This window comes from Penicillium odoratum, assembly GCF_028828045.1.
Source record: "Penicillium odoratum strain IBT 22623 chromosome Unknown utg000001l_segment0_segment0, whole genome shotgun sequence".
NCBI classification, from domain to species: Eukaryota; Fungi; Ascomycota; class Eurotiomycetes; order Eurotiales; family Aspergillaceae; genus Penicillium; species Penicillium odoratum.
The window spans coordinates 5151104-5177770 of NW_026643143.1; the positions used below are offsets into that span (position 1 = coordinate 5151104).

The following is a 26667-nucleotide window of genomic DNA, read 5'->3' on the forward strand; positions in this document are numbered from 1 at the left end:
GTATGAAGGTCACAAATTGAGCGGCGAACGTAGATGCGCAAAGATTCCCAGATCTGAAGAAAGCGGGAAGAATGATAATCCCACTCTTTCGGGCGGTGAGACCGGTTGTGTACAGACAGCTCCAGCGACTTGCACTCCCCGCAATCAACCTCCACGAACCCTGAAAACTAGTCGCATTTGTCTGTCACTGGACACAGATCCGGGCTTTTAACTATCTTGCCCTATATTCAGGTTGAATAGTGCAAATCTTCCATTCACCATGTCAGCTACAAAAGCCTCCAGAATAGGAGAAGAGTGAGTGGACTCGGATCCAATTAATTAATATCTTGCTAAAGACTCGTTTGACAGAATATGGAAGTCAGTAAGCCAGAAAACCCTACCAAACCCTGGAACTGATCCAGATCACCGAACGATATCCGTCCCTTTTATGTTATCTAACTTGGTTCTCATGCAGAACAAGAATCGATAAAGTCAATGCGGAGCTAGTCACATTAACTTACGGCACCATTGTCGCACAATTATGCCAAGACTACGACAGCAACTACCAGGAGGTGAACAAGCAATTGGACAAGATGGGTTACAATATCGGTATGCGATTGATCGAGGACTTCCTGGCCAAGTCGGGTGTGGGTCGGTGTTCCAATTTCCGCGAGACCGCCGATATGATTGCCAAAGTGAGTAAATTAAGATAAAGAGAGTTTGTCAAAGTTGCAACCAACTGATCCTCTACTTGCTAGGTGGGTTTCAAGATCTTCTTGAACGTGGCACCAACGGTCACCAATTGGTCCAGTGACAACAACCAGTTCTCATTGATATTTGATGAGAACCCTCTGGCAGACTTTGTCGAGCTACCGGATGATGGCCGAGCTCAAGATGAGCTCTGGTTCTCCAACATCCTATGTGGTGTGCTTCGAGGATCGCTGGAAATGGTAAACTTTCCCCCTTCCCCTCTTACTTCCCTTTTTATTCAAATCTCCGGGAATCCTTTCTGCTGGGTCCGATCGCTGACCCGGAATCCAGGTCCAAATGCAGATCGAGGCGCATTTTGTGAGCGATGTGCTGCGCGGTGATGACACTACAGAGATGCGGGTCTCGCTGGTTCGATACATCGAGGATGAGATGCCACCGGAAGAGGAGTAAGAAGGCACAAGAGCATCCACAGGCGTTTTCGGCAGGTTATGATGGGTAATGATTTGACTGAAATTCTATTCTTGTTCTTTTTTTTCCCTGTACAGCCAGCATTAGGCTTTATGATCTATCAGTAGGAACAGAACTCCCCCGCCACACGATTTATCGGTATCGGATCGGTTCACAGTGTATTTTTCAAGGAATAGACTTTGTAACTGAAACTGGTTCCTGTAATAAGCAAGGATGGATATTTAATTCAGACTGATTTATATAGAGAAGTACAGTAATATACTCGTCCTCATATGATCAAAGTTGATATAAGATCTGCATACTTTGTAGTACACCCGGGAGTGAAAATGTGTAATAATACGGTATTATCAATACATACCTCCGCCACCCTGAAGAAAGAAAAAAAATCCTACAGATCAATTTCCCTTGTTCTTTCCTATTCTCTTCCATCTTCTCTTCAACTTATCAACATATTATTTTCAAACCCTGTTGATTGTCTTGATTGGCTCGATCGTCGATCATATATACTCTTACGCGGAGTCTTGAGTTTAGACTTGCGGGATCCATATGGTGTATCAATCGACCCATATTAACTTGCCTCTCGCCTGATCGGACCTTCCCACCTTCAATTTCCTCTACAACTTTTCTTCTTCGTTTTTTTTCCTGCTGAATTTCTTGAACATTTCTGATCATCTGTGCGTCTAGAGATCTTGGTTTCTATATCTTGTCCTGATATCTTTTTTATCGTTGTGATCCCCCAGCCCACTTTTTGTCTTGCATGCCCAGAAATACGCCTGACAGCGCCATCCCCAGCCCCGGGAATATAAGTTAATCCGAATCCGAACAAGCGATTCCTCCAGACCAGAACAGACTGGGAAGAGAGAAAGAGCAGTAGCAAGTCGACGTTACCCCCCGGCTCCTCTTTTCCCCTTCCAAACTGGACTCCACACCTTCACTTTCTCATTCCCCTCCCCTCTTGGTGAGATCCTTCCCCTTGATCCCGCTGGTATATTCCCCTTTTTATTCTGTCAAACCGGCCCGATCGGGCCTTTCCCCCCCTCAAAGTGCCCGCCCCCATCTTGTCTGGTTTCACTGGTTTCAACTACACTTTTCCCGCCTCCTGGGTACCTCCGTCATCGCAACTCATACCGACTGCGCTTTTCTTTCACTCATCTTCACTTGCGCTCGTTGATGCATTGAGACCTCATCTCTAACTATCGGATTCCATAGCAGTCGGGCTTATCTAAGTGATCCTCTGCGCCACCCGGATTTAGATCCTTTTTCCCTATCTCGTCGCGTGGCTCCCACCCGGAGAAGACGTCTGCCAATCGTCGCGGATCTATATCGCAAGCCTTCCGTACCGCCAGCGGACTCCGTTGATCTGCGCGCACCTTCCCTCTACGCGTATATACCCCCTGGAGAGTGTTCGTTGGTCGGATCTATTCCGCCGCCCAAAGCGCCTTGACCGCTTCTCCTTATCCCGTTCCCACGCGTCGTTCATTCCACCCCGCGTTAGGCCTCATCGCCTGAAACGGTGGATGCGCGCTTGGAAGTCTTGATCGCTTTGAGAATTTTGAATCGCATAATACCCAACTACCTTGGCAAGGGTGGCTGCAGTTCCACCATTCGCCACCATGAACCAAATGAACGTCGGCATGAATCCCGGGATGGCAGGCCCCGTGGGTGGTGTCCCAATGATGAACAACGGCTCCGCGGCTCCTCGTAATGACGGCACCATGAATATTCCTGAACAAATGATCAACAATCTCAACACCTATATCTACGACTACTTTTTGAAACGCGGCTACCACGACTGCGCCCGCGCCCTCGTTCAGGATGAAAATATCAAACTCAATACCGAGTCCGGCACCAAGCAAAGCCCCGGTAATCGGCGTGATGATGTGAACGGAATCGATGGCGATGCGATGATGACGGATGGCAAGGACGGGGAGAAGATCAAGATCCCCGATGATCTTCCTCGTCCTATTATCCCTAGCGAGAGTTTGCAGTCCTCATTCCTGCTGGACTGGTTTAGTCTCTTCTGGGACTTTTTCTGGGCCCAGCGGAAGCAGGGCAACCGTAATGACGTGAGGCAGTACCTCCAGCATACTCAGGTTCGTGGGCATTGCAGACATTTGGGTGCTTTTGGTGGAATCTGACATGCACTTACAGAACATGATGCGCCTTCGAGAACAACAGCAGCAAAACCACATGATGCGCCCGCAGCAACCCATGATGCCCGGCCACATGGGCCAGATGAACATGCGTGCCCGCAACGGCATGGTCCCGCCTAACAACCTAACCAAGACCGTTTTGCAGAATAACACCTCCGGCCTGTATGCTACACCTCCGGCAATTTTCCCAGGTATACTGGAATTGGTCCGATGATTTGCTGACAACCTGCCTCCCCTAACTACAGATCCCAACAACAGCAGCAGCTGGCCAATTTCCAACAGAAACAGCAGTTGCAGATGATGCAGCAGATGCAACGCGAACATTCGGAGATAGACATGAACGGGAACCGACCACAGTCCCCCGCCTCCACCGATAACGCTCCTTCCCCATCGAAAAAACCTCGCCTGGAGGGTCACCCGAACGGACAGCAATTGGCACCTGGCGGACGGGGACAGGGACAAGGAATGCCAGGCCCGAATCAACAGATGATGATGCCGACCGGAATGGCTCAGCGGGCGATGAACCCAGCGCAATTTCAGCAGTTCAACCAGGGACAGGTGGCGCAACAAAAATCCATGCAGGTATATGCTCAAAACTTAGCCTTTCATCACTCGCGCTCAGCATTGAATTCCCAGGGTATTCCGAATGGTGGTATGATGAACCCCGGTGTGATGCCAAACCAGGGGGATCTGGTGGCGATGCCTGATGGCCAGGGAATGTACCCAATGGGTGCAGAGTACTACAACGCCAGCGGCCAACTCGCTCAGGTCCGCCAGGGGATGGCAGGCACACCGAACGGTCAGCACGGCAACCACGCTCTCCAAGATTATCAGATGCAGCTTATGCTGCTCGAGCAGCAGAACAAGCGCCGCCTGATGATGGCTCGCCAGGAGCAGGACACCATGTCTCGTGACGGCCAGCCGATGCCTGGACAGGGAGCCTTGCAACCGGGCACCTCTCCACAGGGCAGCCGGACGGGCACATCACCAAACCCGAGCGATCAAATGAAACGAGGCACACCTAAGATGCCTCAAAGTGGTCTCCCTGGATCGCCTAGCGCTGGCGATCTCGGTCAGAACCGCGGATCACCAGGATCCATGCATCTCAACGGTCAGATGCCCGATATGGGCGCTCAATTCTTCACTGGCCCGGGTGGACCTAACATGCGCCCCCCGAGCTCTAACCCGTCTTTTAGCGGTCCCCAGATGGGCCAGCCCATCCCTGCCAATGCTGCTAACCGCATCCCTAGTGGTCAGTGGGCACCAGGACAAATGCCGCCTCAGCATTCTCCTGCGACTCAGCCTCAAGTTGGCACACCGCAAGAACGAGGCAACATGCCTCCACCTCAAGCACCGCCTACTGTCGGAGGTAACGCCGGCCGTGCCCAGGAGTCTCCTGCTGGCAGTAATGCGCCCCCTACCCCTCAGCCACCTTCCAAGCCCGCACCCAAGAAGCGAGACAAGAAGACCCAAGCCAAGGGAGGTAACAAGAAGGGCCAGGCTGCGGCTGCTAATGCTGCGTCCGCCGAGGTCAGCGACCCGTCGCAAACTCCCAATCCGCCTACTCCAGTCACGCCTCATCCTCCCAACAACACCTTTAAAGGTGGAGCCAATGCGAATAACGCACCACCTCAGCAAGCCTCTGCTCCTGCTCCTCCTACGATGGTTCAATCTACCCCAGACCAGTCTCAATTCGGTGCAGATATCAACATCACTGATGTAAGATATTCTTTTCTTTCTGTTTATTATGGTTTGCTAACCTTTCATAATAGCAGACTCCTTTCAACCTTGACTTCAGCGCTTTGGATAATCCCGATATCTTAGAGAGCTTCGACTTCGATACATTCTTGAACACCGATGCTGCTGGAACCGACTTTGGGTTCGACCCAACTATGCCTTACGCCCAAGACGGTGTTGAGACCGGGGCTGGCGACGGTCTCTGAATGATGCAAAAGTCTTGATGGTCCTCTTCAGGTGCTTTAAACCTCTCCGATATACCCTTGTTTTGTACATTTGATTTGATTTGGCAGTTCCTTACCTTTGGCCTATTCCTTTCCACGGATATTTTTCTCTCTCCCTTTGCTTTTCTTTTCTTATTGTTCCTCACTGGATACGAGATTGGCGTTGGTGTGTTTAGAGGGGTCGCATTATCCCCTCATACTTTCTCTATCAACATGTCCGCAATCCTTCGGACTGACCTTGGAGTTTCTGTCTGTATTTGAGATTAGTGCACTGTGACCTATGAGTTTTGCCTTCCCTTCTTTTCTTCTATTACTACTACTTATTATCTCATGGTTACTTAATTTCTTGCTCTCTCGACATGGTGTGCCGTGTTGAGAGCCCTTAGTATTTCCAGCGCCAATGCCTCTTTCTCTTTTTGTCTTGACATACGCCAACTTCCACATTACCATTAGCTGCACAGGCTGCCTTTTCATTTCACATTCTACCTTTTTCTTTCTCTTTTTCTTTTCTTCGTCTCCTTCTTCTTCTTTACTTTTTCTTTTCTCTTCATTTGATTCTCACTCCGCATCTTGCTCATCTCGGAACAGAATTCTCCTATTTATCTTGGGGAAAGGAGACCAAAAGAACGGCGACAAGGAATATGATACCCCAAGCATGCGGGGTTTATGCTATTGATTTTGGTGCTGGATTCTCATGGCTATGGATGGTAGTATGGAGGGAATGGAGGCTCTAAACATGGTCAATGTGTGATGTCTTTCTTTTGATAATGTCCACGCCTATTTGAGGTGTTCGTCGGCACCGAATTATATCCATTGCCAATGGCATCTTTCTTGAATCTATTCTACTTGATATACTTTGTAGGAGAAAGGGAGGGAGTGAGAGATAGTATAAAGGGCATAGCCCTTGTATTAAGTGAGTGCATACTGAGAAAGAAACCCTTCACTACTAGCTAACATGCTTGCTTACATGCGTACGCCTGGATGGGACAAAACTAAATCCGAAGACAAACCTTGACGAAGTACACGCTGGCTAATTTATACTGACTTCATGAGAAAGAAAACCGGGCAAGACAGAAAAGAAAAGACGACGACAAGCGAAACCAGACTCGGCAGTTCCCATTCTCAAGAGTCTCATAACCACGAAACACCACAATCTGACCCGATACTGTACATCGCTCTAGCGAGAAACACGCGACGCATCACAACCCTGCATAGGGCGGTGCACGCCGCGCGAAGCTGTTCTTGACCTCAATTTCCAACGCCTTCAGCGTCGGAAACGAGACCTCATAGACTGGGTCCAAAATATTGATCCCAGAATCTTCCTGAACCATGTCGAGAAGGTAAAGGATTGCCTGCTTGACGCCAATCAAGCGAGCCTCCTTCTCATCGGTCTTCCCGATCCTGGCCAGCATGATTGGGCTAGCACGGTACAGGTAGGGGTGACTGAGGTCAAACCAGGCACGAAGTATGTATTTCCTGGGGACGAGACTCTCGGGATCCGGTTCGAAACGGATGTCGGGAGGGTTGACACCCAGTGGAAGACACATGTCTGTGAAAATAAAGTTATTATTGGCCCACTTGGTCAGTCAGAATGATTGAAGTTATAATGATACTTACGGGACAGAACTGTGGCGTAAGATGAGCTCCCACTCAGTGTAGCCACTTCATGCTCCATGTCTTTAAGCAGTTTCAGAGGAATCTCGACAACCTCCGGCTTCACCATTCGAGGGGCCACGCGGCAATTGGCTAAAGGAACCGAATTGGAATTGGCATCTTCCAGAGCTGAAACCTTCGCAGCCCTAGCTTTCGCAGCCTTGGCCTTCCTAGCCATAGCCTTCGGAGCCTTGGGCGGGATCGCGGCTGCAGGTTTGGGGCCCTCTTTGATCATCTTACCGCGCATTTTAATTCCCTTAGATGATCTGACACCCTGGGTACGCTCGTTCCGCGCGATAAAGGCTTCCTCTAGGTCACTCATTAGGCTATCCACCGACGAAGAAGCCTTCACAGGGACGGTGGAAACCTTCGCAGGGATGGTAGAAACGGTGGTGTTTTTCTTGGCCTTGCACCATTTTGCCTTAGCGAACGTGAAAGCCGGGTCGTTGACCGGTAGAATATACTCAGGAGTCGTTCTCCAATTCACCAGCAGCGTATACAGCGCAAGGTGCGCGGCCGTGGTTCGTGCTTGCTCCTTGCCGTCCGATGGACAAGATGTGCGGAACAGGTGGCCGTTCATCGAGACATCACAGTGCCACTGGTTATCATTCCCGTACATTGTGGGCTTGTAAATTGGGAACGACCAACCTTCATTCGCGCAAAAATCTGGAAGTATGCGTTAATATAATTCTCGAGGTTTCAATCAGACCTGGTTCTCACCTTCTAGCATATTCGGCCAGTTCCATCCAAGGGAAGAGGGAAGTCCAGAAATGGGCTGGGGAGGGACCTCCCACTGGGGGTTATAACCACGCAGCTTAGCAAGGATCTTTTTGCAGCCCAAGATTCTGATTTCATCTGCAACCTCACTTGTGGGGGGCAATAAGACCGTGTGGCCAAACACAGTGAGCTTCAGACCAATTTTCTTTCCGCGCTTGCCTCCATGCTTGAACTCGAAGCGCGGACTTAATTTGAACATCTGACTGAAGGCTCCAAAGAGGAAAAGGATTTCATTGTCCGAAAGATTGTCCACATCTGTAAGCCCAAGAGTAGTCTGTTCAGAAGTCATTTTAGCCGGTATAGAGAGAGCATATATCAGCATCACTGTATGGTACTTACTGGCTTTGCAGTAGATTTCACATGATCGAATAATCCGAACATGGACGAGGGCGCGTTTCCAGGTTCCGCTTTCACAACAGGGTTGGGGGCTTCCAGAAAGGGTTCATCCGAATACATCTGTGAAGACCGCAGGCCCTGAATATCAGATGAAAGATCCCTTCTGACCGCCAATTCCACAAAAGTAGTGGGATGGCTGAAATAGTCAATTGGAGCCAGTGGATTCACGTCAGACGTATGAACGGAAGGGGCCAAAGCCTGCCTCATGCCTGGGGCAAATGAAGTCCATATTCGAGGCTGGATCTGATGAGCCAGACTGTCTTCGTGCATGGCTTCAAATGAGTGACTCGTGAAAGTCCGAGAGATAGGAGAGTGAGTCCCAGGGACATTTTGGCAAGTCACACTAACCATGGACGATTGATTGACCTGCTCGAAAAGCTGAGATCCCAGGTTGTCTTCGTGCATGGCTCCAACAGGCGTGCCCGGGACATTTGCGCAAGTAACACTAGTCGTGGACGACTGATCGACCTGCTCAAGAGGCTGTACAGGAACGTGGCTAGCAACAGGAGAGGAAGCGTCTATTTCCATCAATAGACGTGTCAGAAAGCTATCTGCCGGGCTAACAGATGATTCGGGTTGCTGAGAAGCATGGACCTCAGGCTCATCAGGATGATTCGGTTCCATGATCACGAAAAGGTGGGTATTCGAGGAGAAGTGTGAAAGTGTGGATGAGGCAAGAAATAGAGAGATAGAACGTAAATGAAGGATGAAAAGGGGAAACCAAGCGAAGGGAAAGGAGAAAGAGAAACAGAGAAGATTGGGGGAAGGAACTGTGGGTTTGCACGTATGGCAATCACGTAGAGGGTCAACGTTACTGATAGTGAGACTTGTTCGAGTCGTTTGCTCGAGACAACACGTAAAACACGAAAAGTTAGTAAGACTTTCTGTAGCGATATGACTAGACAAACACGTCTGTTATTAAATTGTTAGCAAATGCCAATGTTAATATAGTAAACCAGGCAATTTCAAGCCATTCGTTATGCCTCGTACCCTTTCGTTGACCTCAACCTCGTCCCTTCAGGTCCTAGGTCTCTTTAATTGCCAGATTTTCGACATCAAAGCTGTTTCACATTCATCTCGAATTTCTAGAAATACACGAGTAAGAATGGATATCCCACTTCAGTGATGCCAATAGCGCATATTCGGTGACTGAAACTTCATGGTTGACGGACACTCCTTCGCTGACTGACACGCCACCTTTAGTGACACACATCCACGCCTCACAACCAGAGAAACCCCTCATAGAAAATCAATAGTCATTTTCTGCTCCAACAACATCTCCTTATTGGCAACCTCTTTCTCCTGGGGAATGTTGTTTTCCTTTGGCTCCTCGACTGGAACGACTGCAACCGCCCCGGAACTCTTTCGCGGGGAGTCCTTGGAGTTTCCACCGACCCGTTCCTTTTTACCCTTGATATTGCCACTGGGGCTAAGCCCAAGCTTGGATGGGGTTATGATCTGCTCCGCTGATGGAGATCGGTTGCTCGATCCAGACAAATCTCGGGTACTGGGCTGCGACACCTCTCGCAGAGCAGAAGCGCGGGTACTGCCCTGGGGACGAACATCGCCTGTGACTCCGGAATCAACTAATCCAACCTGAGTCGACGGGGTGTTGGAAGGAGCCCGAGTGCCAGTGTTGGGCAGCTTGGTGGGAGTTAGGGCTTGAATCAACTCGTTGTATTGATCATCATCCATAGGTGTGGTCATGCTGGGTTGCTTGCTGTGTTCATAGCTCATGCCAGTAACGCTCGACATGACACGGCTACTGGCGATGCTGGAGTAGTCTGGCATGGGAACATCGTCCCGGGACGATCGTGCACCGCGGTGGTGCCAGTCCTCATCGCTGACCAGCGAATCATGACCTTGTTCATTCGTGAATGGCTCAAGATTACGATCTAGGTAGACTCCGACTCCCCATCGACGGTCTTGCGACTGGCGGTTCCACTGAGATGCAGGGATGGGGAATGCACGATTGGAGACCCATGCGTTGTAAGCTCCGCCCTGGCTCCTGCTGGACTCACTGCCAGTCGCGACTGGCAAGGGCCGAGGCTCTGGTCTGGAAGGAGAGTGACCATGAGGATTATCGGTGTCTGGCTGTCCAATAGAGTCGAATTTGAATCCGGCGTACAAGGCCTGGTTCCACATGTTGGCATTGGGCCAGGCGAGGTTGGAAAACTCCAAAATGTCTGTCTGTCCCGTCAGCAACCTCGCTTCTTTCAGTATGAATCGCCCATACTCACGCAAAGGAGCGTGCTGGAAAGACAAAGAGATGACGTTTTTCACCCTCTCAAAAGGAGGAGACCGCATGGGACGAGAAAAACCCTCAGAGATGATCACCTGAACCCGGCCGAAGGGGTCTCCAGCATCCCAGTGCTGTTGGTCCAAAATCTCAGGGTGAAAATCAGGGAAGCGAAGGACATCTTGATTGCCGTCTCGGGCGATGTCTGTAATCTAGTCAGCACATTTCCTCGCAAACAAGAGTCTGAGCTCATACTACTGCTGAAATCTATTCCAAAATAGTCAGCACGTAAACCGCAAAGAGCCTTTGACCGCGGAATGAACATACCGATCACATAGGGCCACAGAGACCTGTGACCAAAGATACCGCCCCTAGTGACAGTCAGCCTGGTTATATTCCAAACGGCTTGCCGCCAGATTTGAAAGAGTGAAGATGACAACAGCCTCGAATGTACTTACGCAACAGGCTGTCCATCGATCAAGACACGGGCCTCAAACACCAGCACGTCATCCGCCTGCATCAACTTCTCCATGAAACGACTGGGGCGTGGCTTTTCCCAACTGTGAATAGACACACGGAAGGGAGTGTCCTTGGGCAGACTCGGAACGAAAGTCGTCAGAACAGGTATTTGACCGATGTTACCATGGATGGGATAGTAAGCCGGGGGACTCGTGGCGGCGGACATCTGAAGGTAAGGGGAGTCCATGTCCTTGGTCACGAAGCATTGCGTTTTGAATTCCTGGATAGGCACCCTGCAACCCTCGGGGAAGAGCAGAACATCCCAATTCTCATACCGCATGATTTCGGTTAACGTTTGTGGTTGTGTTGTGAGGAGGTGAAAGAGACAATAACGACAAAGTGAAGTGAATAACGAAGTGGGTTGTTCTTACGAACGTGCCTGCTCTATTTGAATGTAATGCGGACAAGACGCAGTATACTCAATATACGGAAGGAACATACTACTACTACTGAGGACGAGAAGGTACAAACGGGGATATACGGAAACGTGAGCGCCGACGATCTATGAAGCTTTGAAACTGACTCGGAGCTTTATTGGAGACTGCAGTATTGTAGAACGATCTTGATCTCAAGCAAATGCAAACGAAGCAAATTGGATGAGATACAATATGCAAAGCGATGGTCCACTTATCCTACAGCTTACTATGACCCTACTAATAATCAAAATATACCAATTTTAATACGATACTTTATTTCTGTCGCAATCCCTAAAATTCCCAAAGGAATGGCGGGACAAGAATGATATAGCGAAAGGGGAATCATCCAAGCCAAAGAAAGAACGCCAGCAAGAAACCGAGACCGAAGCCTCCGAATGTTACAAGATACGAAATTGGCTAACCTTGCCAGTCATTCCATGCAGGCAAAACCAAAAAAAATAGACGACAACGCCTCCAAGGTGCGCCAGAACCATGATCCCACAGCTACAAGGGGTCTCAAGTCTCGTCAACCGAAGCCGCACTACTCACAAGCTTCATCAGATCCCTATTCGGTTGATGGAGATGATTGCAGAACTGTACCAAAGACAAGCGCCAAATGCACGAGACGTCAAAATCAAAAAGAGTGCATGACAATGGTTATAGAAAGGTTGACAAACGCGGAGACGCACGAAACAGAGCGTGTTGTACAAGCCGTCATCAGTCTAACAAGGAAAGAAATAGAAAGAACGAGACGGCGAAATGCAACAATAGTTCGAAGCGAACATAGTTCAATTTGGCTGCTCGATGGAAGAAGGAAAAAGGACATAGGAAAATAGAGATTGCGAGGGTTTGAATAAGTGGAACTTTTCGCAGAATGCCTGCCCAGGGAGTATAGAGTAAAAAAGAACCGCATGAAAAATACGCACTTTCGTTACACGCGAAAAAGGACCCCAGGGCGGGGAGGAAGATCGATAAAAAAATAGCAGCATAGACGTAAATAGAGAAGAGGGGGTGGGACATTGAGATAAAAGAACACAACGTTAGAAAGGGGCAGTACGTTGTGTGGGGGAGACAAGAAGGGGGAGGAGAAACAAGAATAATGACGTCCACGATCCTGGGTAACAAAAAAAGAGACGTAAAAGTAAAAAAACTGCGGGGCTCATCTTGCTAAGATAATAAGCGCTCACGGAAATGCGTAGCACAGGAGGAAAAGAATGCTCATCAAGAGCTATAGAGCGCAGAGTCTCTCGAAACCAGGGGGAATAGCAAATTTGTTTATCACACAAAAGGGGGACCCATCATTGAAATGATGCAAACAACTCCTGCTGGTGCTTTGAATAAAGGAACGCTTACTATGAAGAGAGAATGTAAGAGTCAGCCGACCGAGCCTTTAACTCAAGAGTGTTCTGGTGCTGGGCTGCCGGGGTGACTGCTAACCTTCATCGGGGCAAACCCGCCGTAGTGCTGGGCAGCCGGGGGCATACCCATGGAGGGGTACATGGGGGGAGGCGGGGGAGCGGGACGGTAGGGGCTGCCGGCGGGGCCGGAGTTGTTCTGGGAGCGGCCCCAGCTCAGACGAACGCGGGAGTTACCGATAGGGTAGCCCTGCATCTGGTTGATGGCCATCTCAGCAGCGTGGCGCTGGACGAACTGGACGAAACCGCAGCCCTTTCCAGGGGGGATCTTGACGTAGGTGATCTCGCCGAATCCCTGGAAGAAGGAACGGAGCTCATCCTCGGTGACGTAGCCAGAGAGACCACCGACGAACACAGTGGTGTTGTTGGGGTCGGTGAACTGGTTCATGGGCTGGGGAGCACCGTAGAAACCGATGGGGGGACCGTTCATAGGGGGGTACATGCCAGCGGGGCCGGGCATGCCCATGTTGGCAGCACCAACACCGGGACCCTTGTTCTTGGGGGTGGCGGTGGAGATACGCATGGGGCGGTTGCCGCAGTAGACACCCTGCATCTCGGTGAGAGCGCGCTGCTGGTCGGTCTCATCAGAGAAGCGAACGAAGCCGTAGCCACGGGACATGCCGCTGATGGGGTCGGTCATGATCTTGGCGGACTTGCACGAGGGGAAGCGGCTCTGGAAAAGCGAGACGAGAACGTATTCGTTAACCTCAGGGCCGAGGTCACCAACGAAAATGGAGTATTCGGGACCACGGTCATCGCGGCTGAAAGAGTAAAATTAGGTAAGCTAAATTCAGAACAGAAATCTAGCGGCTGCGCTTACCTGCGATCAGCGAGACCACCACCGGTCGCCCAGTTCAACTTGAAGACACGGTTGGTGTTGGGCATGGGGGTGCCGTTCAGAGAGAGGGCCTTGGCAGCGGCGGCCGGGGAAGAGAAGTCGACAAAGCAGTAGCCAGCATTGCTCCTACTACCAACATTAGGACCACGGGAATCATCCAAAAGTTAAATATTAGGGGGATCGTGGTCTTACCCAGAGAACTTGTCACGGATCATCTTGACGTTGACCTGCTCACCCATCTGGAACCACAGGTTGCGGATGAAGTTCTCATCAATCCACGGCTCGAGCTCACCCATCCTATTTCCGAATTGTCAGCCTGATGTCCGAAGAAACAAATGGGATCGGAACTGGGTATCAAACATACCACAGGGTGGTCTTGCCATCAGCACCCTGCTGGGGAACGGGGGCGGATCCATCAGGAGCGGGGCCCTGGAAACCAGCAGTGGCAGGGTCAGCCTGGCCGGTCATGGTGGTGTCAGCAGGAGCTGGGGCACCGGCGGCGGCGGCGTCAGCCTGGTTGGGGAAGGAATCGAAGTTGTTGAAAGACATTGTGCAATCAAAAGTATCCGCAAATTCGACGTAAGAATATAAAACGGCCTAGGCGACTTAAAGTTCGTTGAGTCGTAAGGAGAGACCGTAAGATCAAGAAGCACTTCGTGAACCCAAAAACTAAGAGATGGGCGTTAGGTTTCCTGATTCAAGTTAAGGTTAAAAGACAGTCCGAGAACGAGAAAGGTGAGAGAGATGAAAGCGCGGGAGTCAAATGCGCATCCAAAGAGGCAAAGCGAATTGAAGGTGAGAAAATAGAATGCAAGTCAAATCCACACCCGGGTCATGTGAAGCCGGAGATGATGATTTTGGGGGCGGAGCGAAAGCGGTCCCAAGTGATGGTAAGGCGGACACAAACTTCAGCCGCGACTGTATGCCGGAAACCGCTGAGACTAAGATTCTTTCTTTCATGAAGTGCTCTGCTCAGGCGCGAATTGGTGGTCTAAGCGGAAACCGCCGGAGTAGGTAAGACAGTCTCGCAAAGAAATCGAATGTTGCAGAGCGATTTGTGGGTAGCAGATTGCCGAATCACTTGGTTCCGCTTCATGCGCCGGCCGTTTCCGTCCAGGTCCCGTCAGTTGCGACCGTCCAGTTGGCCCCACTTCTCATCGGTTGCTTATTCGATCCACGCGATCAGAGTGTGACGGTTCTGCGACGCTAGCGACAAGTGACGACAATCGTGGAAGCGAAGCGACCGGCGCAAGGTGGAGAGGGTTCAACGGCGCGATATCCCGAAAGCTGGATCTCGGCTAAAGTAGGTGCGAGCAAGTGACCGATGAATGAAAGAAACCCGTCGCGAAAGTGAGGCGATAGATTCTGACCCAGGGCATGGACTTTGACTCTTGGGGGGGAAAGATACGGTGTGGCTGGTGAAGGTAGGACTGGGGGAAGGCGATGATGAAAGAGGCTTTAGAGCGACTTCTGACTTACCAAGGGGAGGAAGAACCTGACAAATTTCAAAACGAAAAAACGGTGGAGGAAAACCTGAGCAGAACTCCCGAAGCGCAAGACAGAACGAAATCCGCAAACCGAGAGGTGGAACAATAGGAAAGGAGGGATGAAGAAGGTTGGAGGGGAAAGATGAAGAATTGAAATCTCAGATTCTGCTAGAGGGAGGGGAAGTGGGAAAGGCCCATTACGCTACTAAGGGAGGGAAATGCACTTTACATGAGATTACCTGGTAACTTTATGTATGGTATTGTAAGTTATTTATTTTACATAATCCTGTCGTATACCACTTATGATACTCAGCTATGATCTGATTTCTGATTTCTGATGTTATTACTATCTGTACTAGTACTATATACTCTGTACGTACTTCTCCTCTCTACGGTACAATGATTTGAATGTTGTCATGCATGCATGTGCCGAAACCAGATCCCGGGGTACTAATTTCCATGCAGAATCTCATAAAACCCACCCCCAGCTCCAAGCCGATCTGTAAGAAAAAAACGTTCCGTTATACCCGATCATCTCAACAGTCAAGGGAAGAACGCAGGTATACAAGGGAGTGCTGCAAGGACCACCTGTCGCTACCCTTTTAATGTGACATGTCGAACCCCATTGCTTATCAAGGTTCAATCTAGTAGTGAGGTCATAAAATACTACTTACTTAGCATCACCCAATACTAGGTCCGTTAGCATCTCCTATGAACCTACAAATTTACTCCGCACATCTTATGTAGATGTCCTGCGTACATAGCGCAGGGTCTATAGCCTTGAGCTAACACTACTATTAGATCCTGTTGCTCACGCAAACCTGCAGAACAAACGGGAAAACAGAAGACTCCACCAGACGCCACAGAACCGTGGAAATGGCTTCCGTGTAAAACTAAGACACCATACACCAGTGTGTCAGCCCGATACAAGGGGAAAAGAACGAAAAAAGAAAAAAAGAAAGAAAAACACTGGAACGGGGTTGAATCTGCAGCTTTACTAACCCATGACCTGTGAAGTAGGAAACCTTCTCGAAGCAAGGTTCTCAGATCCAAGTCGGACTTTACGCAAGGACGCGATACGTCACTCGCACAATACAAGCTGAGCAACATCGACCTGAACCAGAACCATGGGACTCGAGCAAGTCACTCCTGTATTCTGATTGGTCGGAAGGGCGCCGTCTTCAGTCGTATTGGAATTACCGAGCTGCTGGATCAAGCTTGGCGAGGCAAGACGCGTTGAATTCGCGTTCAAGTTTCTATAAACATGAAGTTTCAGCCGATGCATATCCCGGAATCCAGATCGAGCATATAGAGTTTGATCGTACATCAAAGATGAAAATAAAAATGAAATCGAAACTGGTGTGAAGTACTACGTACGGTAAGGGATCGTTGATCTATGAGATCATTTCGAAATAAAGAACTTTTGATGCCCGATCCCCAGATGAAACCCTTGCATCAATTTCATTGCCCTTACACCACAGACTAGAATTAAACTATGTGGATTCAGCCTGTCATGACCTCCCTGCTGCATTGCCAGGATATACTTTATTTACATACCGCGGAGTCGTGGTTACAGTATGTAATCCCTACGCGTGAAAAACCGCGCATTTCTCTCAGTCATTAATAATTGAAGTCCAAGGTTAGCTGAACCATGGAACACTCAGCTCCCCACCACCGGAATTAGGAAATAAGGGCATACCCTATATATGTAATCTCTTCAAATGTTACAGATGATAATGAAATGCCTAGGTAAAATCATGATTTCCAACGTTGAATATGAAACTGGAAAAGTAGAGACTAAACTAGACTAAAACGTACTAAATAGTGGCTCAGGCCCGAGGCTGAGCAAATCCGCCCAAAAACCAAGAACCGATTCTCCACTTTCAGGGCTCGAATCCACACTAGTTCGCAACGCTTTGTCCAAAGAGAAGGCTGGAACTCGCTTCGTTCAATACGCCTCTCCGATGTATTGCTCTTACGGGTCCCTCGACCGGTTATCGCTATTACATAGGTACCTCCCATCCAGATTTGGGACGCAATGTGTACCTGACTGGGTCCACTCATTTCTTTTTTTGGTTTTTTTTCCCTTGGTGTTTTCGAGAAGATTCTTTGTTGTTTCTGACTACAGTTAGCTTGAGGAATGCTATCTAACCCGATCAGGGATATGCATAGTAATTACGGAATACTAGTCCTGTCAAGGAGATGCTCCCAAAGCTGCACATGTGCGTACATTATACTAATTCTTTTGATCAAATGCAATGTTTAGATGGATGACAATGTTTAGCATTGCATCGAATGGTTGAGACAATGCAAATTTACTTGCATACTCGGGGAATAAACCTTCGCTCAGACTCGATACTCTTCACCAGTTGATAAAACATTGGATTCGAACATAGCTACTCCGTACTCCGTACAGAACATTTGAACCGCTTCTCCATTCAAACCAAGCCCAGTAAGCCACCCAAATATTAAACAGTAGACACCAGACGCCAGGCACCAGTTCCACCTCATTCCACCTAACAAACACCATCCAACTGCATCAAATCTTCACCCTCCCCTTGATCCGCCAACAACATCAAAGTCTGATCATAAACCTTCGCAGCTTCCATCAACCAAGGCTGCATAGGAACATCCAGATCTTCTTCATCTTCTTCATCATTGTAAACCTGTCCATTGTCATTTTGATCTCCATTTCCAACCCCGTTTCCATTGGCATTTCCATCCCCAAAACTCGAATCAGACTCCTCAAGACAAGAAAATATCTTGTACCGCGTCGTCTCCGCCAAACTGCGAATCCGAACCTTCTGCGTCTGCGTCACGAGTGGACGACCATCCACAGCACCGGGGATAGTGGCATTAGTAACAGGATGCTTCCCCATACAGAGAGCAGCGAAGACAGAATCAAATTTATGCAGGAGAGTCAGTGTGCTTTCTGGATCGAATTTGTATGTTGGGAGAGCCATCTCAGTTATTCCGGCGAGAGTGATTAGGCCTTCAACTTGGATTGAGGCTTGAATGTAAATGTTGTTAGTGTTTATTTTTTTATTCTTTCTACAGTTTTGTGCATAATGGAAGACGTTGATGCAGGTTTGGTGGGCTTTGGAATTGGATTGGATTGGATTGAGAACTCACGAGTAGAAGATGTCCAGAGTGTATCAATTAATGACCCCACCTCCCGTGCTAAGTCGGCGAAACTTTTGAATCGTTTCTCTGAGTCATCGGTGTTGATTCCGTCCATTCCCATTTCGGCTTTCATGTGGCGGTAATTGATTCTTTCGATGCCTGCACTCAATCGGCCGCGTAGTTGGGTTTCCTCCGCTGAGCCGGGGCGGAGGGGTGCGGCTCTTTGCTCGGGGAGAGAGAGGACTGGGACCCAGACAGGTCTTTCTGTTTGGAAAGAGACGGAGTGGAATGAGGGTGTTGTTGTTTCTGCTGGTACTGTTCTCGGTGCCAGAGGCACGTCTTCGAATTCCACATTTGAGTCGGAGTCTGTGTCGGTATCTTCTGGGATTGCGGTGTTGGACATTTTAAATTTTGTGATTTTGTTGATTTGGGGATGTTAATGAGCAAGAAGGTGAGAGAGCACACTTGAGTGGCAGATGGTTATGCGACTAGTGTGGTTGTAGAGTGAGATGGTTGAGGTATATGTTCTGCGGGGTTGGTTGATCCGATAGTGGCCGGGACTTCACTCTACAAGTGCTGATGTATAACAGGAGTACAATCTCAGCTCCTGAGATTCGGAGTCTGTCTAAATATACAGACCTGGAAGCTGCGCAATTACCTTAGAGATTATTTGAAGCTCGGAGTCTTCGTACAAGCTTAAGTGGGATGTGATGCCAAGCCTTGGTCTGTGCTTTACCGATACATCATACAGTTCATTTGGTCCATTACATGGTTGCCAATGTCAACGTCCTATGTCCTAATTTTATTGTATTCACATAGACACATAAATGAAAACGGCTGATAGACTAGTATACTCATCAGTAAACGCCACATCAAGCTAGAGATAAGATTTCACGGGATTGAACTCTTCAGAAGGTGAGAAGATTGTTATAATGCTGGTTTTTGATGGCATGGCAGACAGCGGCGAAGCGCGTCTTGCTACACTGGCCCCAGCGAATTCATCATGTATGGAATAGGAACAGGAAATTCAAGAAACTCGAAGCAACTCACTCCCTATGTACCAGAACGGTTGGATTTTGTCCACAGATACTCCCAGAACGCCTTGCAATGCTATAGACCTTACTCGGGCTGCAACATGTTAGCCTGGAATCCAGTCAGTCAAAGAAAGAGACTTACCCGAATCTTGCCCTTCCGCATCTTCATATCTGCCAACTTCTTCTTATCCTCATCGAACTTCTTAAGCAACTCCTGTTGCCTCTCCTTCCTCTTCTCTCTAGACTGGAACCGGTAGAAGTCCTCCAATCCCTCCTTCTTCTTCTTCTCCCGCGCAATCAACTCCTTCATCTCATCCTCCCGAGCAAGAGAGTTCAACTTAGGTCCATGCGTAACAGTAACGAATCCATCCTCGTCCGGCTCCGTCAACTTCTTCAACTCCTCGCGCTTCCGTGCCTCGGAAACCTCCGCGAAGATAGTCATGAAGTCGTTGACGGCGGTTAGCAGTTCTCGGCGGGCAGGGTATCTGCGACGTTCGTGAGAGAGATAGCGCTGGATACCCAGAGCGGGGACACGGTCTGTAGAGACACCGTCACCCCAGACAATGGTGGTTCCCTTTCTGGCAGCCTTAGCGGCGGCTTTGAGGCTTGCTTCCATGCTGGCGCGATCGGCGAAGATCACGATAGCATGGGCGCCGCTCTTGTGGAGTTGGCGGTCCCAGGTTGATGGGAGGGTAATCTCGTCTAACTGGGACTGCAGGTCGTCGGCTGTGACACGCTTGCGCTTCTTGTTGCGGTGGGAGAGATTGTTTTCTGTTGCGGGGGCGACATGGGTCTTCTTAGCGGGGACATCTTCGAATTGGACACTTGAGACCCGACCGGCGGCCAGTTGTTTGCCGAAGAGGTGACGGAGGTGGGTTTCTGTTGTGTCGATGGGGGTGTTGACGATGAAGAGGGAGCGAGAGGAGTCGGGGTCTGGGATGCGAGGTTCGTGAGGACGAATGTAGAGGTAGTGAGTAGCTGGTTGGGGGAAGGTCGAGATTGATGGAAGTTGGAGTGGGAGGGTGGTGTACCCTTCCACATTTGGGGCTTCTCTCTTCATTTCGGCGCTGAGGTTGGAGTTATTTGTTCGCGGGTGGAGTTGGACTTTTTTGCAGTTTTTTAAAATTCTGCCATATTATCTGGGCGGATCTATTGGCGGTGAGGGGTGTAAGGGAGTATAGGCTCGAGCAACTTGAGTCATCGAAACATGCGAATAGAATATCGCTAATATAACGTAATGATTATGATATAATGCGCATGGTTGCATAGGAAATATAATTGCTTCCCATCTGGATGCGTTCCCCGAGATTCATATCCCACATCACTGTTTCATAGCCTCACTCAATTCTTGTCTGGGTCGTTGATACCTCCATTCGTAATCACATAAATAGCTTCTCTTTCGGGGCAGTCTGGAAGGTATCAACGCATATCCAGTGACTAACAAGGTACTAAGTGGTCTGCTTACCAGGTGAATCCTGAATCTTAGCCACACGCTCCTCACCACGGCCCTTGCGAAGCAGCACTCGAGTAGTAGACGCATGAGCCAGCACATGTCCACCAACAGGCTTGCGACCATCAGCACCAGCGAAGAGGGCACTTGCACCGGGGTCACTTTGGACATGGTTTGTCTAAAGAAAGTTAGAAGCCAGCAAAATCTCGAAAGACAAGTCTACTAACCATCAAGACACAAACATTGAACTCTGCAGACATTAGTACCAAATGCAGCACCGTACAAGAATGAACTCACCTTCAGCCATATGAGCCAGCTTCATTAGGAACTGATTCAGCTTCTGCTGCCGTTCCGCCAACTCTCCACGCCCACAGTAGTCCACTCGGAAACAATTCATAATGCTGTCTATCACAAGCAGCCGATAAGACCCATCCGCGAACTCTCGACTCAGCGTGTTAAGAAGTTCAAGCTGGTGCTCGCTGTTTAAAGCACGCGCATACGCAATGTTCTCCTGCGCCGTTTCCGCATCGATTCCGTAGCGCTCGGCGATCTGGGCGATACGCTCAGGCCGGAAAGTGCCCTCTGTGTCGATGTATGCGACTTTGCCATCTGCGCCGCCCATTGACTTGGGGAGCTGGGCGATGATAGACATTGTGTGTGAGAGTTGGGTTTTGCCGCAACGGAACTCGCCGAAGACTTCGCTGATGCTCATGCTTTGAAAGCCGCTGTAATGAGAATGGATTAGAATGTACAGATTAATGTGTATGGTGTGGCCTGAGGAAGTTTACTTACCCTCCGAGAATAGCGTCAAATTGCTTGCTTCCTGTTGAGATGCGGACGACTTTCTTGCGTTGGTGGAAGAGTTCCACGGCGGTGATGAATCCTGATGCGGAGGGCTGTGAATCATGTGTTAGATATTCAATTATTCTTGAAGATTTGATGCCAAACTTACCAGACATTTCTGGATGGCTTCCTTGATTCTCTCTACCTTGACTTCACTGAAGCCTTTCACTTTGAGAAGTGTTCTGCGGGTGGCACCATGGACGGACTGATATCTGTTAGTGGAAACTTCAATAACTGAGATTAGTAAATGGAAATGCTCACAGCAACAGTGTAGTACCCATTGGCCTTAAGTTTGGTAATGTCAGCTGCTCCAATGCCGTGGGCCTGAATGTCATCGATATCCACGATGAAGTTCTGATCAACGTCAGTTGTCTGAAGACATCAATTCAATGGAATCAAATATAACAAACCTCGTCATCATATTGATCGCCTACATCAGAGCCGGGCATTTCGGCGGTGGTGATGGAAAGTGGGGGATGAAGAGTTGAAAGTTGGATGGTCGAGAGTCTTAACAGAATAGGTGACTGTGTGTACTACTAGTATGTTCCTCTATATCGATTTTACCACTAGTTTTACTGGAAAATAGACTCGAAAGAATTGCGTTTTCATGTTCTCAGCACCGAGGAATATTCTCACCGGAAAAGGCCCCATTCCAAATACACTGCGATCTGCTCTCTTTCTCTCTGCTACCACTCATCCTCACCCTCTCTCGCTCACTCTCCGGGCCCATCCTGGAAAACCGCAATCAAGAGTAGATTTCATCAAATCGAGAAGATTGAGAAATAAATAGACAAGACGCCAACCATGAGACTTGATCATGATCAAGTCAGTTTGAGTGAAAAAGGGAGTTCGTGATTTCAAGCAAGAAAAAGGGGAAAACTTTTTCTGTTTGATCGTCGTATACATAACAGGCAAGGTGAAAAAGGACAAAGACGATAAACAAACAGATTCAAAACCAGTACCCAAAGGGTGAGTGGCCAATATATGCAAAGGAAGACTCCAGAGAGAAGGGAATAAAAGATCGTTCGGGGGTTGAAAGTGACCGTAATACAGGGGTAAAAGAAGAAGTGGGGGAAATAAGTCCGGGCATGGCACGGTGGTGAGATTTTCAGGAGGTTAGGTCGAAGATGTCGCTTATGCAACAGTGGCGGCGGCCACAGCGGCGGGGACAGTCTCGGCTTCACCAGCCTCGACAGCCTCGACGGCAGCAACAGGAGCAACAACCGGGGCAATGGGGGCGGAGGCAGCGGCATCCACAGCGACGGTGGTAGTAGTGGCAGCGGCAGCATCGGCGGCAGGAGCGGCGGTCTCAGAGGTGACGGTGCAGTCACGGGAGATGTGTCCAGGCTGACCACACTTGTAGCAGACCTTGCCGGTCTGGCTGAGAGGGCCACCGTTGGGGGAGGTGCAGTCACGAGAGATGTGACCAAGCTTGCCGCAGGCGTAGCACTTCATGGCCTGAGCCTGGCAGTCACGGGCGAAGTGGTTGGGACCACCACACTTGTAGCAGGTGGCAGCGCGGGGGTAGCCACCAAAGCCACCACGGAAACCACCCTGGCCCTGGAAACCTCCACGAGGAGGACCGGAGGGGCGGCCAGCGTTGGGGGCAGCGGGATTAGTGCAGTTGCGCTATGAATTGTCAATAACAGTCACCGGAAGAACAGAGCTCGTTCAACATACAGCAAGGTGACCGGCCTGGCCGCAGTTGTAGCAGCTGCCGCTGCCCCTGGCACCACCGTTCAGGCGCAGAGTGGGGCAGTCAGCCTGGACATGGCCAAGGCCCTGGCAGTTGTAGCACTGCTTGGCTAAAAGAAAGTCAGACATGGTGAACATGATATCATCGAACAGAGTGGTTCTTACTCTCGGTGGTACGGGGAAGGGGGCAGCTGCTGGACTCGTGGCCTGTTTGAAACGAATGAGACTTTGTTGATGGAGGATGGTCACACGACACACATACCAGGCTGCTTGCCTATGATATCATCGTTAGCTTCAGATCGAGAGGAAGAAATGTGGGATGTACATACAGTTGTAGCAAAGGCGCTCAGTGGATGAGCAGACCTCTACGCCAGTTAGTGAAAGGTTTCTATACAACCCTGAATGATCTCAACTGACCGGCGTAGTGACCAATGTTGCCACACTTGTAGCACGCACGACGAGACAACATCATTTCCGATTATCTATCGGTGCTCGTCAGCCAAATTCGATTCCAAAATATTATCCTCCAAGCGCGCAAGTCTCGGATCGCCAATTGTCCCTCCGCGGTCACGTTCTCCATCCATTCTCATCCAAGGTTAGAAAGCAAGAGCTGCAGCGATATCATATGCGCATGACTGTTCCACCCAAAACTCAGCGGGCGGGATGTATATTCGATTTTGGCATCTTCAAATTTTGCATGTCGGATGGAGGGGAACGACGATCCGCGCGGGGGACACAAAATGGGCACGAGAGGTAAAGGCGCACTCACTCAAAGAACAAGATCCTTTCCAAATATCCAATCAAATTCAAGTCTGAGTTACAGGGACCCTGTTAGCTTTGAGAACCTTGCGTAAGAAATTAACAATGAGGGGGAAAGCACCACGTTCTTGACAGCCCACCAAAGGGAAAAAAACAGAAAAAAAAAGTGGGGGAAAAGGAACATTAGCCCCCAAGCGCACAATGACTTCACTTACCACAACACCGAGAAAATCAAACCCTTCACTGCAATATAGCTTTTTCTTTAAGAAGAATGAAGGAGACAGAAAAGAGTGGGTTGCAAACTCGTCAAATTAGCTCCCGGGCTTTTCCGTATTGCGTAAGGCTGCTGATTCAGTCAATGACGAGGGAATGCTTTATAAGGGTCAATTATTGCAACTTTTATATAATTTATACAATGGAGCTACTGGAGATACTCTGTGTAGTAAAGAGTCGATAATCGTTTTTGTGTATATTTTACATGACGTACCTAATCAAGGTCGTAGTTCAAGCTATAGCTTCTAAAGCTTAGACAGAAAGCTTCGAGGTACGGAGTACATCCCCCTACATTCCGGAGATCATTCATTTATGATAGATGCAACCAAGTTCATTCTCTGATCAACAGGATAAAACAAGACCATGCAATTCATTTCTTCGTTCCAACTTGGGAATATCCCTGCATAAAGAGAGAAAAGGGAGATTAAACCGTAACAACCAAAGCGTAGCCCATGAGGTTGCACCTGCACTAGGTGCTCTCAATATTTTCTGACACAAGGAATGTTGTGGTATCTACTCTTCCCGCTCCAGGATTGCCGGAGCCTTAATCTCCCGACCAGAGAGGAACTCCAGGTTCTCACCAGCCTGAACGAAGTAGTCAGCAATAAGTAACAAGGGAAAGGGGAAAAGAGTGGGAAGAACATACATAGCTGATCAGAGGAGAGACCTCCACGCCAAATGCCTCACCCTCAGTGATGACAACACCACCGGCAGCCTCGATCCACCGCTGGCCCTGCTTCATGATATCGGCCCGGCTGGTATCAGGGTCATCCTCACCAGTACCACGGGCATTCTTCAAGGGGGAGAACTCATCCTCACGGCGCACCTCGATGCTAGCGAACTTGTCCAGCGGGGTCATGGGGAAGACATCGAAGATGAACTGCTCCAGCTTGATACCGTTGGGCTTGGTAGGCTTCACAGCCTCACCGTCCTCTGGGTTAACGAAGGGAATCTTCTTGCGGGCAACGTGGTGTGGCAGCTTGTGAACCCAGTTCTCGATGGACTCGAGGAAGCGGAAGGAGTAGTAGTGGTTGACAATGTTGGCGGCACGGAACTTGAGCAACTCGGGCTGCTTGGGATCCTTGGCTTCACGGGTCTCCTGGTCGATCTCGGAATACTCAACAACATCGGGCTTGCCGTTTTTCTGCACGATCAGGCCAACGGACTCGGCGGCATCACGCTTGCGCACCACCTTGGTGGCGATATCAACGTCCTTGGCGGCAGAGAAACCGATGAGAATGGGGTCGGCCACCTTGACCAGGCAGTTGTCGACACCGAAGATGTGGATGTGCTTGATGCCACGCTTGCGCATGTCCTCGCGGGCTCCAGAGGTGACCAGACCCTGGTAGATTCCACCATTTCCATCGGGAGCAACAGCAACCTGTACTAGCGTGTCAACAATCTATGCCAAGTAGAAGTAAAAAATCATAATCATACCTTGCCCTTGCTCTCGAGCAGGATCTTACCCTCATTGGAGATGCAAGGCAGCACACCCTGCTCGAAGATGAAGATATTGCTCTTATCAAGTCCAAAGTAATTGCTCTTTTCAAAGAACTCCTCTGTCGGCTTGCGAGTAGGTCCACTGGTCATAACATACCAGGGAATAATCGCCGACTGAACGCCGTGAGTCTTCTGCGCCACCTCCTGCAGCTTCAGAATCCGCTCCGCCTGCAACTGGAATAGCGACTTCTGGCTCAGCAGTCCAATGTCAAAGCAACCCTTGGGTGCAGAGCTGCCCAGACGGGTACCCTGACCACCGGCCATCAGCACCACGGCGACATTGTTCTCAGCAACCTCCTTCAGACCGGCATCGAACCATTTCTGGAGATCGGCGGCGTCAGAATCGATGATGGATGCCGTAGCGGATTCCGGTAGGGGCTCGACCGTAGCGGTAGTCTGCTCGGTCTTGGGAGGGTTTAGGGAAACATTGGCCAGCTCGTTGATGCGGGTGGGGTCAAAGTTCGATAGCTGGTGGAAGAGTTGGGACTTCTCGACGGTTGACAGTTCATCGACAAAGGCGAAGACTTGTCCTTGACCGGCCTGGGTGTACTTGTCCTTCAGGGACTGGAACTCTTCGGTGGAGGGCTCGCGGGGAGATTCCTCCAGGGAAGCACCTGAGAATTTGCTAATGAGGTTTGAGACGGTTTCCTTGATTGCGGCGGCCATTGTGATTATGTGTTAAAGAGGTTATGTAGCAAGGGAAAGGGAAAGAAGGAGTTGTGGGAGAAGGAGGGGTGGAAAGGGGAAGTGGCGGGAAAGAAAAGTAAATAAATCGAACTTCGCGGGGTGAAGCTGTAGCTTCGTCTACACCGTAACTAGGGATACATCTCAACTAATACCTAAATGGTTTAGACTAGAAATTATTTTTAGTGTCTCAGGCGAATCGGAGCCACGGACAGAATAACCTGTGAGTCTCGGGGTGAGACCTGTCCATTGGATTGCCTTTGCCGATTGTGCCCCGCCAGCGGGGCCAGTCCG

The 26667-nt window shown here is 49.5% G+C and overlaps 10 protein-coding genes across 10 annotated transcripts; 2 read left to right on the forward strand and 8 right to left on the reverse strand.

The window, feature by feature from the left end:
* Positions 1–259: 259 nt before the first annotated feature.
* On the forward strand, positions 260–1140 carry N7520_001858 (TRAPP complex core subunit BET3; the record flags this gene model as incomplete). Its single annotated transcript, XM_057135793.1, has 4 exons — positions 260–294; positions 455–674; positions 738–929; positions 1021–1140. 4 exons carry the CDS (start codon positions 260–262, stop codon positions 1138–1140), a joined length of 567 nt encoding a protein of 188 aa, XP_057001729.1.
* Positions 1141–2771: 1631 nt separating this feature from the next.
* On the forward strand, positions 2772–5254 carry somA (putative cAMP-dependent protein kinase pathway protein (Som1); the record flags this gene model as incomplete). Its single annotated transcript, XM_057135794.1, has 4 exons — positions 2772–3251; positions 3310–3473; positions 3557–5030; positions 5084–5254. The coding sequence occupies 4 exons, from the start codon at positions 2772–2774 to the stop codon at positions 5252–5254; spliced, it is 2289 nt and encodes a 762-aa protein (XP_057001730.1).
* Positions 5255–6471: 1217 nt separating this feature from the next.
* On the reverse strand, positions 6472–8722 carry N7520_001860 (uncharacterized protein; the record flags this gene model as incomplete). The annotated part of the gene is made up of 4 exons (XM_057135795.1): positions 6472–6821; positions 6890–7591; positions 7646–7976; positions 8042–8722. The coding sequence occupies 4 exons, from the start codon at positions 8720–8722 to the stop codon at positions 6472–6474; spliced, it is 2064 nt and encodes a 687-aa protein (XP_057001731.1).
* A 615-nt stretch (positions 8723–9337) lies between these two features.
* Positions 9338–11136, reverse strand: N7520_001861 (uncharacterized protein; the record flags this gene model as incomplete). Its single annotated transcript, XM_057135796.1, has 3 exons — positions 9338–10542; positions 10665–10723; positions 10796–11136. The coding sequence occupies 3 exons, from the start codon at positions 11134–11136 to the stop codon at positions 9338–9340; spliced, it is 1605 nt and encodes a 534-aa protein (XP_057001732.1).
* A 1531-nt stretch (positions 11137–12667) lies between these two features.
* On the reverse strand, positions 12668–14074 carry N7520_001862 (RNA-binding protein; the record flags this gene model as incomplete). Its single annotated transcript, XM_057135797.1, has 4 exons — positions 12668–13448; positions 13508–13651; positions 13718–13822; positions 13890–14074. The coding sequence occupies 4 exons, from the start codon at positions 14072–14074 to the stop codon at positions 12668–12670; spliced, it is 1215 nt and encodes a 404-aa protein (XP_057001733.1).
* A 3463-nt stretch (positions 14075–17537) lies between these two features.
* N7520_001863 (uncharacterized protein) lies at positions 17538–18538 on the reverse strand (the record flags this gene model as incomplete). Its single annotated transcript, XM_057135798.1, has 2 exons — positions 17538–18022; positions 18145–18538. Coding segments are annotated over 2 exons (879 nt in total), but the record flags the coding sequence as incomplete, so codon positions are not given.
* A 716-nt stretch (positions 18539–19254) lies between these two features.
* N7520_001864 (putative ribosomal small subunit assembly protein) lies at positions 19255–20229 on the reverse strand (the record flags this gene model as incomplete). The annotated part of the gene is made up of 2 exons (XM_057135799.1): positions 19255–19263; positions 19312–20229. The coding sequence occupies 2 exons, from the start codon at positions 20227–20229 to the stop codon at positions 19255–19257; spliced, it is 927 nt and encodes a 308-aa protein (XP_057001735.1).
* A 281-nt stretch (positions 20230–20510) lies between these two features.
* N7520_001865 (recombinase DMC1) lies at positions 20511–21911 on the reverse strand (the record flags this gene model as incomplete). Its single annotated transcript, XM_057135800.1, has 8 exons — positions 20511–20578; positions 20635–20797; positions 20847–20869; positions 20917–21344; positions 21412–21515; positions 21572–21667; positions 21724–21816; positions 21873–21911. The coding sequence occupies 8 exons, from the start codon at positions 21909–21911 to the stop codon at positions 20511–20513; spliced, it is 1014 nt and encodes a 337-aa protein (XP_057001736.1).
* A 685-nt stretch (positions 21912–22596) lies between these two features.
* Positions 22597–23629, reverse strand: gisB (putative zinc knuckle nucleic acid binding protein; the record flags this gene model as incomplete). The annotated part of the gene is made up of 6 exons (XM_057135801.1): positions 22597–23091; positions 23143–23267; positions 23323–23364; positions 23420–23431; positions 23487–23522; positions 23575–23629. 6 exons carry the CDS (start codon positions 23627–23629, stop codon positions 22597–22599), a joined length of 765 nt encoding a protein of 254 aa, XP_057001737.1.
* A 1073-nt stretch (positions 23630–24702) lies between these two features.
* N7520_001867 (UDP-N-acetylglucosamine diphosphorylase) lies at positions 24703–26355 on the reverse strand (the record flags this gene model as incomplete). Its single annotated transcript, XM_057135802.1, has 3 exons — positions 24703–24774; positions 24836–25570; positions 25627–26355. The coding sequence occupies 3 exons, from the start codon at positions 26353–26355 to the stop codon at positions 24703–24705; spliced, it is 1536 nt and encodes a 511-aa protein (XP_057001738.1).
* Between the last annotated feature and the right edge of the window lie 312 nt (positions 26356–26667).